This window comes from Callospermophilus lateralis, chromosome 7 (assembly GCF_048772815.1).
Source record: "Callospermophilus lateralis isolate mCalLat2 chromosome 7, mCalLat2.hap1, whole genome shotgun sequence".
NCBI classification, from domain to species: domain Eukaryota; kingdom Metazoa; phylum Chordata; class Mammalia; order Rodentia; family Sciuridae; genus Callospermophilus; species Callospermophilus lateralis.
The window spans coordinates 65,130,006-65,142,095 of NC_135311.1; the positions used below are offsets into that span (position 1 = coordinate 65,130,006).

The 12,090-nt window shown below is 32.5% G+C and overlaps 1 protein-coding gene across 1 annotated transcript in view; it reads right to left on the reverse strand.

Moving 5' to 3' along the window:
- The window catches only part of LOC143404365 (putative ATP-dependent DNA helicase HFM1), a 35,147-nt gene extending 23,676 nt beyond the window's left edge, over window positions 1-11,471 (reverse strand). The window contains 3 exon segments of the mRNA XM_076862551.2: window positions 4,818-5,124; window positions 6,367-6,479; window positions 11,401-11,471. Coding sequence (XP_076718666.2) covers window positions 4,818-5,124; window positions 6,367-6,479; window positions 11,401-11,471 — 491 coding nt within the window.
- Window positions 11,472-12,090: the final 619 nt, after the last annotated feature.

Below are 12,090 nucleotides of genomic sequence, written 5' to 3' on the forward strand. Positions count from 1 at the left end.
AGAGCAAGAGGCTCTACAAAGAAATGAATTTACTTGGAGTAATGGCAAACCATATGCACACCAGAGAGGCAAAGAATGGCAAGGCTTTTGAAAGGTAAAAGAAGGTTAATAAGTTGCGCTGAAACAACTTTCCTCGGCAAGGATTAATAAGAAGAGCAGTGTCAGTTCAAGGCTGACAAATTGTTGGGCAAATGTCACTGCAAAAGTATTCTTTGTGTAAGGATGTGGTACCTTAATGCCTTTATGCAAGGTTGTGGTTTTCAGAGTACTCATAACAGTTTTTATCATAGGCCATTGTGTGAGAGATCCCCTTCTTTATGACCTCTCTATTCCCTTTTTGTTAGGGTTTGACAAAAGTGACTCCATTTTGATTCTGACAACTTTTATCCACTTTATTATTTTTATCATACTTACATCACAAAACCTCACTCCTGAATGATTTTTTAAAATAATTACAGCAAGGCAGTGGAATATGAATGGGTAAAAAGTACAGCTTTGGAGCAGATGATTAGTATTAAAATTCAGAGTCATCAGTAACAAGCTTGTAGGATATAATGTCAATATACAAAAAACAATTATATTTTCATAAACTAGCAATGGAAAATCTGAAGAAAAAAATTAAGGAAAAAAAAGAGTCCATGTAAAATAACAGCAAAAAAATAAAATACTTAAGAATTTAACAACATAAGTATAAAACTATCCACTGAAAAACTAAAACATAATTGAGAGAATTAAAGAAAACTTTTAAAAATGGAAGGACAACTCATGTTCCTAGATTGGAAGATTTTAAATTGTTAGATGGTAAGATTCTTCAAGTTGATCTACAGATTCAACACAATCTCTATCAAAATAACAGCTGGCTTCTTATACTAAAATTCATATGAAAATGCAAAGAACACAGAATAGCCAAAACAATCTTGAAAAAAAAAGATCAAAATTGGAAGACTCACACTTCTTAATTTAAAATACAAAGCTCCATTATAGGATTAGCATAAAAATAGCATATATTAGTCCATGGAGTAAAATAAAGAATTCAGAAATGCTGTAGTTTGGGTCAAAAGCCCAAGTGTTAAAGGTCAAATCCCCAGCTACTGGGACATAATGGAGACTTTTAGCTCAGTGGGATGTGTTCTAGTCATTGGAGGTGTGCCCCAGAAGGACTCTGATCTCCTTTCTCTCTCTCCCTTTTTTCTCTTCTCTCTCTCCCATCCAACCATGTGCTTAGCTGGTTGAAACTTTTGGTCTCCCTACTCTTTCCCCTTTGACCTTCAGGATGGGCTGGAGATTAAGTTCATTGCCACTGACAAATCATTTCATCAATCAAGCTCATATAATGGGACCTCTGTTAAAACGAACAATGGTGCTCAGAGAGCTTTTGAGTTGGTGAACACATCAAGGTGCTGACAGGGTGGCACACTCACAGAGGCTTACTCCACCTCATCCCCAATAGTCAGCCCCATAAATTTCTATATTTGGAGTTGTATCCTTTATAATAAACCAGTAAATGCAAGAAATGTGTTTTCCTGAGATTTAAGTCATTCTGGCAAATAAACCTATAGAGACTGGGTTGTAGAAACACCTGAGTTTTTCAGGCACTTAGAGAGGTAAGGAGTCTGGGCACCCTGCTTTCCTGGTTGGCATTCTTTAACAGGAATAATTTTGTAGGACTTTATTAATATTAAGTTTCTTTGGGTGGGGGGTAATGAATATGTCTTAAAATTAAATAATAGTGATGGCTGTACAACTATATAAGTATTCTAAACACCAATGAATTTGTGCATTCAAAAGGGTGAATTTCATGTTATCTGAATTACAACTTATTAAATCTAATATAAGAAATCATAGTTACCTCAACTGTTCTTTTTATAATATCCAGCATCACTTATAGTGCTCAGCATTAGTCTAATTAGATTGCTTTCCTAATCTCCAAAATTTTTCCTATTCTTCCCAATCTTTCATAATGCCCTACTTATTCTCTCAAAATGACAGATAACCTCATCTATGTCATAGAGAGAACAAAAACTATAAACTAGATCTCTTCTGAATCTTGAACCTATATATTCAATTGTCTGTCTGCATAATTTATAAGTACCTAAAATCAACATGTCCAAATCTATTCATCACATTCCCCTAAATCTAATCTTTCTTTAAGTTTTTTTTTATATTACTTAAGGGCCCACCATTCTTCATTATTCTGGTTCAAATTAGAAATGTAGGTTTAAGTTCTCACATATAGTAATCATTTAAGTTCCATGGGATTCTACCTCCTAAATAACTTTGGACTCTCTTCATTTCTGCTATCAAAGTCCTAGGTCAAGACTTCTCTCCCACCTACACCAATATAATAACCTTTTAATTGACTCTTCACAACATATTCTAACTCCCTTCTTGTTTGTCCACCATACTGGGGCCAAAATCAATTTTAAAGGAAAAGAAAATCTAATTTCACTCCTTTGCATGGACTTTTAGGAAAATGATTCTCTTTAGTATACAATATGATCATCTGGAAAATTTGTTTAAATTAGTTTCTAGATCCCATTCTCATCTTTACTAAAACTATGATTTAATAGGTCTAAGGTAGGACCCAGAAATCTAAAATTTTAAAAACCATTCTAGGTGCCTCAATACAGTGTGTCTAGGGGCCATAATTTAAGAAACATGGCCTTAAAGTACAAGATGTTGATCATGGTCTATAAAATTCTGAATGGCTTAGTTCCTTCATACCTTACCTCTCAGCATTCTCTTACTTCAAACTAAAGGAACTTTTTGCAAAGAATTGCTTAACTCTGTGCTACCTCAGGACTTCTGTACATTCTATTATTTCTACCTATTAACACTCTCCCTCTTTATTTTCACCTAGTTTACTTCTATTTTTCTTTAAGATTAAGTGTAAACACCACTTACTCAAGAAAGCTTTCCCTGATTGGGGTAGATCATGTCCTCATGTTAAATGTTCCAGGACACCTGTTTTCAAAGAACAGTCTGGGACTCTTTCAGGGAGTCCATTAAATCAAAATTATTTTCACAATATTACTAAGCCAAGTCACAAGACATCACAACAGACTTAAAAGACATAAATGAGAATCCAGCTATACTGCAAAAATATAAAACAATGCCACTTTTCTCACTAAACTATTTTTTTGTTTTAGAAAATAGAACTTAATTTTTTAATATAATAGATAACTGGTAATTATATATAATTATGGGGTACAAAGTGATATTTTGATACAAATATACAGTTTGTAGTAACCAAATCAAGATAATTATTAAATCTGTCACCTCAAACATTTATCATTTCTTTGGAATGAGACCATTCTCTTCTAGCTATTTTGGATTATACAATACATTACTATTAACTGCAGCTACTACACAACAGAACACCAGAACTTCTATATAAATGCAACTTTGTTCATCAATACCTCTGCATTCCTCCTTCACATCTCCCCCAGACTCTGATAACTGCAATTCTACTCCCCATTTCAGAGTTCAACCAACCTCTTTTCTTTTTTGCAGTACTGGGGATCAAACCCAGAACTTCACATATGCAAGGCAAGTGCTCTCCTCCTGACCTACATACCCAGCCCTATGTTTGACTTCTTTAGATTCCACATACAAGGGAGATCGTGTTATTTGATTCTCTGTGCCTGGCTTAGTTTACTTAACATAATGTCTTCTACATTCATTCCTGTTGCCACAAATGACAAAATTTCCTAGGTTTTTAAAATATATATTATTTATTTTAGTTATAAATGTATCTTTATTTTATTTATATGTGGTGCTGAGAATTGAACTCAGGGCCTCACACATACGAGGCAAACACTCTACCACTAAGCCACAATCCCAGCCCCTCCTAGATTTTTTTAATGGCTCAAAAGTATTCTATTGTATACATAGATGCTCCTGGACTTAAAGTGGGATTATGTACCAATAAACTTATCATAAGCTGAAAATCATAAATCAAAAATGCACTTACTATATCTAACTTACTGAACATTGCAGCTTAGTAACACAGTACACTGTAGATTATCTGTTGTTTACCCTGGTTACTGAGTGGCTGACAGAGAGCTATGGCTCTCTGCTGTTGCCTGCATAGTTTCAGTGAGAAAGTATGGTACTATATATTGCTAACATGGAAAAAGATCAGAATCCAAAATTTGAAGTACAGTTTCAACTGAATGCACATTGCTTTCAAACCACCATAAGGTCTAAAATTCCTATGTCAAACCATCACTATGTCAGGGACCATTAGTATACAATACATTATTTTTAATATGTTCCTCTAATGTATTTTTAACACATTATTTCCTACATTTCATGTAGGAAAAGTCTTTTTAACTGAAAATTCATTAATTAGATTAATCGGTAGTAGGTTTAGTATGAGTTTAAGATGAATTAGTAAATAAGTACTTTTTAATTTTTTGATTTTAATTTCTAATATGATTAAATACTGATATATATAACCTACCTTAATAAAAACTCTTTGGGAATCTTCAATACTTTTTAAATGCAATGGGGTACTTATGATAAAAAGTTTAACAATCACTGCTCTGAACAATATACTTACTTCATGAAAATAACTGTCATACCATGAAGTATTTAGTCAATTATTTTTAGTTATGTATCTATGCTTCCCACTAAATTGTAAGGTCCTTAAAGGTAAAAATCTAGAATCCCAAATATAACAGAATGTTTAATGTATAATACTTTGTTATTACTGTTTTTCTCATTCAGAATCTATCATGTTTAATATTTTTGGATGAACACATTAATATTCCACTTTATTCACTGAATGTTATTTATTACATTTAATTAATTACCTTTTTCAAAATGCTGGTGTGCTCTCTCCCTTTTCCTCTATAACGTTACCTAATTTTGCATCATCAGGAACAGTATCCTCAGGTGCTATCTTGGTGCCCATGTGGTTTGTTTATTTCTGAGAAGAACCATATGTCAGCTTGCCAGCAACAAGTGATGAGTCATTAATACCTGCTACTCTTAAATTTAGATAATCATATTCATATTTATAAGAGGGAAACTGGAATTTTTGTGTTGGTGAAATATAATTTAGGTCTTCATTAGTAATCTTTAAATTTGACATTAACATTTTTGGATTATTTTCCTGACCTACAAAAGAGGAACATATTGGTTATTATATATTATTCATTAAAACACATTTTCAATATAATAATGAAAAATTTAATTAATTTTTAAAAGTTTACTAGTTAAATTTTTTTTGTTAAATATGAAAGTCAAGAAAAGTATTAGTATAATAACAAGATACTCTCTAATACCAAATATGGCTTTGAAATACCAGCTTGTTTCTGAAAGCAACTTTGAAATTACTTCAGAATTATTAAGATTAAATTCAAAATTTATACAGCATCTATGTTATAAAATAGGTTTAAATCCTGATGACAAAAGTAGTAATAATTTTAATATTTAACTATTTTGGCTACTACAAATGGCATACTTATACAAGTAATTATGAGGATGTAAAATTTTATATAAATAATTTACACACAGAAATACAATGGTCAATCATATAAAATCGTAATGAATATGATCCAGTATTAAAATATAGGACACAGTGCTTTTTTTAACTTTGTAATCCTACTTCTAAAATCAAGATAAAGAAATATCTTCATCAGAGTGATAGAATTTTAAACATTTCTTTAGAGTTTTTTTTTTTTCCTAGAATCTATGGGATGTTTAGAGGAAGTTCAGAAGTCTTATTAGAGCTTAAATTTGCTTTACCATCTATTTATAAATATTATACCAGATGTATACCATACATGAAGTATAGTATTTGATACATTCAAGAGTATACATATATCTATTTATATAAAAATCATGTAACTTATAAGCTTAATATTAAAATATTTATGCATGAAATTACCAATTTAAGATTAAAATTTTACCAGTAACATCATATTAGATAACATATATTGTTTAAGCATTCCTCAAGATTTAAAAAAATGGTCTCAACATGTATAATCTTCTGTTATCTTGTTCTTTCACATAAAGATCTGTCTCCCAGAAGATCTTACCAATTAGAAAAGAGCAAAACTGAAGAGCAGTGACAGGAATTTTAATGGTTAAAGAGAAACAAATATTCACCGAACAATAGTCAGAACAAGTATGTGATAGGATATTATGTACTATGCACACATATGTGTATGTATATATGGAGAAGGTAAATGTGTTAGATCATAAGGTTTGGTGAGCATTATTTTGAATAAGAGAAGTCTTTGACTCTCATTTTTTTCCATTAAAATAAAGGAATTAATATTTTCATGTGTTACTAGGTTTTTTACATTGACATTAACTGCATGCATTTGGTTTCACAACAAATATATGATAACTTACCTTGCAATTTATGACTTTCTATTTCCTCCTCTAATTCCTGAGTTTCTGGAATTTCTGAAATCAATGGAGGAGGAGGGAGAAACCAATCCAATGATTTTTCATTGTCTGGATAGCTATATAAAATATAAAAAATATGAATATATGCTTAAAAAGATCTACAATCAGAAACATGTATTTATTAAACTTTACTCAATTTTTGTTACCACTATGATTTATCCCTATGCAGCAATGTTCTCAACCTTTTTTCCCTTGTGTGTCACAGAATTAATAATACGGGGGACTGGAGTTGGGATTGGAACTCAGTTGGTAGAGCACTTGCCTAGCACGTGTGAGGCACTGGATTCAATCCTCAGCACCATATAAAAATAAAATAAAGGTATTGTGTCCATACACTGTAAAAATATTTTAAAAACTTAGTAATACTGCATGTAAGATATGCTACCTAAATAGGAATGGCAATAGTTCCACTTCATTTTCTCTAATTGAAATGCCAGTGATAGGAATTTTAAATCTATTCCAACTTTTTAAGAAGTACTAAATCATTCTCAAACTCTGCACTTTAACTATTACATGTAACAAATTACTTATGATATATCTTTCCTATAATCATGGGTCTTTACTGGGTAAATCACTCCATTATTAGTATTCTTGAGTATTCCTACAACTTGAGTGAAAATTAATGTCCTAACCCAAATACTTGGTTCAGAACCATATGCAACCACAAAATCTCTAAGAAATTGGTTGAAACTGGAAATTTCTTTATAAGCCAATGGTAATTGATGAGATTTTTGCCACCCTGTTGGCATCTTTACCTGTCCATACATTTCAGCTGTGACCTTATTAACTGATACTGCTTTAACATACCTTTACCAATCAAAGTTGACTTGCTTTCATTAAGACAAAAAGTAAGTGCTAGGTGACAGGAAAAACTTGAGGAAAAAAAACATATATACTGCCTACACTGAATCCCAAGCATTTTAAGATTAATTTATTTTTCATTTATTGTACTGAGTTCTCCCAAGTAAGAGATTTAATCTTTGAATTTTCTGTCCCTCTTAGTACCTAGCACATAGCTACTATGACTATATTTTTCAAATAAAAAATCCACAACATTATTTGACAATGTCTGAGAGACTGAGCAAATGCCAGAGCATTTGAAATTTAGGACTATGACAGAGGGTTCCTAAGATCACACCCAGTTCAACGATTTCCTAGCTGAGTCCTACTCCTAGCAATTGGGCAAAGTCCTAGGGAAATCAGGCACAAGTTTCCAAGAGTTCTCTCCACACAAGGGTCACATTAAATAACCAATTGTGACAACATGCATGAAATGTTACCGATGAGGAAAGTTCATTTGGAACTCAATGGTCAGGGTTTATTGGGGACTAATCACCCCCAAGCATTCCCTGTCTGACATATAAATTCAGAATCCCAGAAGAAAAGCAGGTGTTCGCATAAACCACATTATTTGTATAAGCAGTTTATGCAGTGAACCACTGTTACCAGTTAATGGTGGGAACCTTCCTGAAATCTGTTCTCAGATTCCAACCAAAGGTCAACCTTGCAAACAGGTTTTGCAAGGATAGCCATTTAGGCCTGTTATGTTAACTTTTTTTCTATATAGAGACCATTCCAGAAAATCCAAGAAAGAGAATAATGGGATATAAGAAGTATACATCTAGCTCTACTATTCAGTCTCCTCATAAAATTAAATCTTCTTTATGATTTCTCTCTTTTTTTCTAGAGGTGCCATCATTCTCCCAGTCACCAATCCAAACCATAGCATAATCTTTTTTTTTATTCACAGTATATAAATACATACTCCTTTTAATGCTTCTGAAATTCATCATTTTCTTTGTATTTTCATTGTCACTATTATAATTAAGATCCTAATCAACTTACATCTGATTGAGAACAATAGTGTCTTAACTGAATTCACTGCCTCCAGGCTTTCTCTCTAATACACCTTACACATTCTTACATTAATTTAGAATCATTTTCATCATAGTACTCTATTCAAAATTCTTCAGTGGCTTTCAGATAATGACAAACTTCCCAAGGGACTTAGAGTACCTTACAGTTTTAATTCTCCTACACATATCTTTAGGTTTAGGGTAAACTGAACTACTTGTTATATACCTGTTAAGGTTTGGATAAGTGTCCTCCAAAGGCCCATATGTTAAAAGGCTAGCTTACCAGCTTGTGACACTATTGGTAGGTAGTGAAACACTTAAGAGATGGAGCCCAGGGGGGAGGAATTTATCTCACCAGAGGGATGCCCTTGAGAGAGAGTGTGACTCTGACCCTTTCACCTCTCTTTGATTCCCAGCTGCCATGAGGTGAGGGCTTTTTCCACCAGGTGCTCCCACCATGATGTATTGCCTCACAACAGGCCCAAAAGCAACAAACCAAATGACCATGGACCAAATTCCTCAAAACTACGAGATAAAATAAATTTTTGCTTTGTTTAAGTATTTTGTCACAGTGATGGAAAGCTAGTACAATACCAAACAGATAACACATTCTGTGCCTCCTCATCTTTATTCAAAGATACATCCTTTATTGCTGGGCCTGGGTACACACCTGTAATCCCAGTGACTCAGGAGACTGAGGCAGGAAGATTCCAAGTTTGAGGCCAGCCATAGCAACTTAGCAAGACTCTGTCTTACAAAATAAAATTAAAAAGGACTAGGGATGTAACTAAATAGTTCAATCACCAGTGCCACCTTCCCCCCTAAAAAAAAATAATTTAAAAAGATAAACTCTATACTCTTCCTGACCTTGTACTCAGCCTCATACCCATATCCACCTATAGAAATTCTACTATTATTCATTCATTAATCCATTCAACAACTATTTAGCACATGCCAGGTGCTTTTCTAGGCACTAGAGTTTAAGTTCATTTAAAACCCACTTCAAATTCTACCTTTTCCAAGAAATTTCCATAGGTTCTCAAAGATTTTCTCCCCCTCTTTTCATCCACTGAATCCACAATATTTCTCATACTTATTGTATTGTGTGTGTGTATATGTGTGTATACAGATAATAGATAGAAATAGCTAATTAGTCTGATACTGTCTCTAGATTGTAAATATCTAAGGGCTTTGCTTTTATTTCCATTTATATAAGCAGTACTTAGCACAGTGCTTTATATAATTAGGTGTGCTGTTCAGGAAATGTTTGTTGATTTAATTTCACAGCTTTTAACACATAGAGAATTATACAGCATTTAACACCCACAACAATCTATGCTCAACTTTAGAACTCTATGCACCATTTGTCTCCTTTATGAACCATCTACTCTAAAAAACTTCTATATACTATCCGCTCAAGTACTGTGACTTGTCCCATCTTCATTCCTTTTTTTTCCCCTTTAACAGTGGGCCTTCAATGCCTACTTCCTCTATGTCCAAAGAATTATCAGATATTTCAAAGACTCCTGAAGCCTATCCCCACTACCATAAAGCCTGACCTGATCATCTGGCTAAAGGTTACTTTCTTCCAAATCTGAAATTTTATTGCATGAATATTAATCATTTTTCATACATTTTTAATGTTTTATTGTTAGAACAATCATATGTTTCAAAATTTGCCTAACCATAATCCTAATACACTGACTTACAGTCCTGATTTACTCCTGCTGCTCCAGCAGGATGTACTTTTTTACTCTCAAAAGTTTTCCAGTCTGTACATATATACACAATGGAATATTACTCAGCAATAAAAGAGAATAAAATAATGGCATTTGCAGGTAAATGGATGGAGTTAGAGAAGACAATGCTAAGTGAAGTTAGCCAATCCCAAAAAACCAAATGCCGAATGTTTTCTCTGATATAAGGAGGCTGGTAGTGGGGTAGGGAGAGGGAGCATGGGAAGAATAGACAACTCTAGATAGGGCAGAGGGGTGGGAAGGGAAGGGACAGGGCATGGGGTTAGAAATGATAGTGGAATGTGATAGACATTATTATCCAAAGTACATGTATAAAGACACAAATTGGTGTGAATACACTTTGTATACAACCAGAGATATGAAAAATTGTGCTGTATATGTATAATAAGAATTATAATGCATTCTGCTGTCATATATAAATAAAAAATTAATTAAAAATAATTCCCAAGTGACATATTTCTACTTTCTCATACTCTTAAAAGGAGCTAACCACAATTCTCAAACAAGAACAAACTATTGCCCTTCATCATCATTGCCACCACCACCATCATAAGTTTTTAATATTTAAAAGTATTTCCTTTATAACTAACCATAGAATATTTCAAATACTGATTCTGTGTCCAAAAAAAAAACCCGAATATGAGTCATGGATATGTTATATCATACTATGTAATGAGTTTAAATACAGAATATTGAAATATGTGGTTAAAAAAAAGTATTCCAGTCTGGATCGTGATTTACATAGTCAGATTATTTATTAATGACTTCCCATATGTGTGTCTAAACTCAATTAGATTTTAACTTTTAGAAGTGAATTTCTTTCTTTTTATATCCTTTCAGCATTCAATCAATATTTGAATTACTATTAGAATGAAGGAGTGAAAGCAATAAGGGGGTTCATTAAAATAGGTTATTATAACAAATACATATAAAATTCAGAATTGAGAGCAATCTACATGGTCTCACATCTTTATTTCCATCCCTACACATTGTCTGTGCTAAATATGACAGTTAGTCTTTGGTACATGCTCATTCTGTTTTCAAAACGTGTCATCACTTTTTGTTCTCAGCTACTCTTTGACCATTATTTCCAGTCTTTACCTTAGTCAAGAACAACTTGACAAATTAGAAATGTAAAGCAAATGAACATAAAACTGGCAGGAATTAATTGAATTTTTAAAACTATAACATTTAAGATGCTGAACCTTACTTACCAGTGAATCTGAATTCCATGTTTCTAAATATACAATCATTCTGTTGATCTGCCATTTTTATTTGTGTATTTATCAGAAAAAAATAAACTCCCTAATTTTTTTAAACTCTAAAATAATATACTATATTATTAACCCTTGAGATAGACTTACTTTTCAATTTCATCTGGATTTTCAAAAAACAAACTATCCACAGAAAACAAGCAGTCATTTAGTTTTGACATCTTTGAAAACTGGACTTTGTCATAAATCTACAAGATATAGAAAAGGTAGTTTATATTTTATTTACAAAAATGGAGAAAATATTTATGGATAAGTAAACTATAATCATTAGTTTCTCAGAATGTCCTTTAAAATATAACCACAGATGAGTCTTATAGTTGCAGCTTCTGTGACTTTCAAAGCATTTCAATATCAACATACTGTGTTCTCTACTCATTCATATATTTTCACATTTTGTACCCCTTTCTTCATACTGCACCAATATTTAGAATATTTTCTTCCTGGCAAATTCTTGTCCATTCTTCAAAGTATAGGTTAAATGTCATTTCTTCTTCAAAGACTTCTCTAAATTTGTCCTCTTCAATAACACAAAATTAACTGCTCCTTTTGGGTTAATACTTTGTTTATAGTATTATTTTTGAGTTAAGATATTACAATTTATTGTGAATGTGTGTACCTCTAATACAACTATGTACCTATGCAGGAATTTGCTTCAAAATAAAGGGGGAATGGTAGAAATGTACTGAGTGACAAGTTGGTAACTGTTGGTAACTGCTAAAACTATGACAAGTTGGTAACTGCTAAAACTATGTAACGTGTATGTGTGGGTTCATAATAATG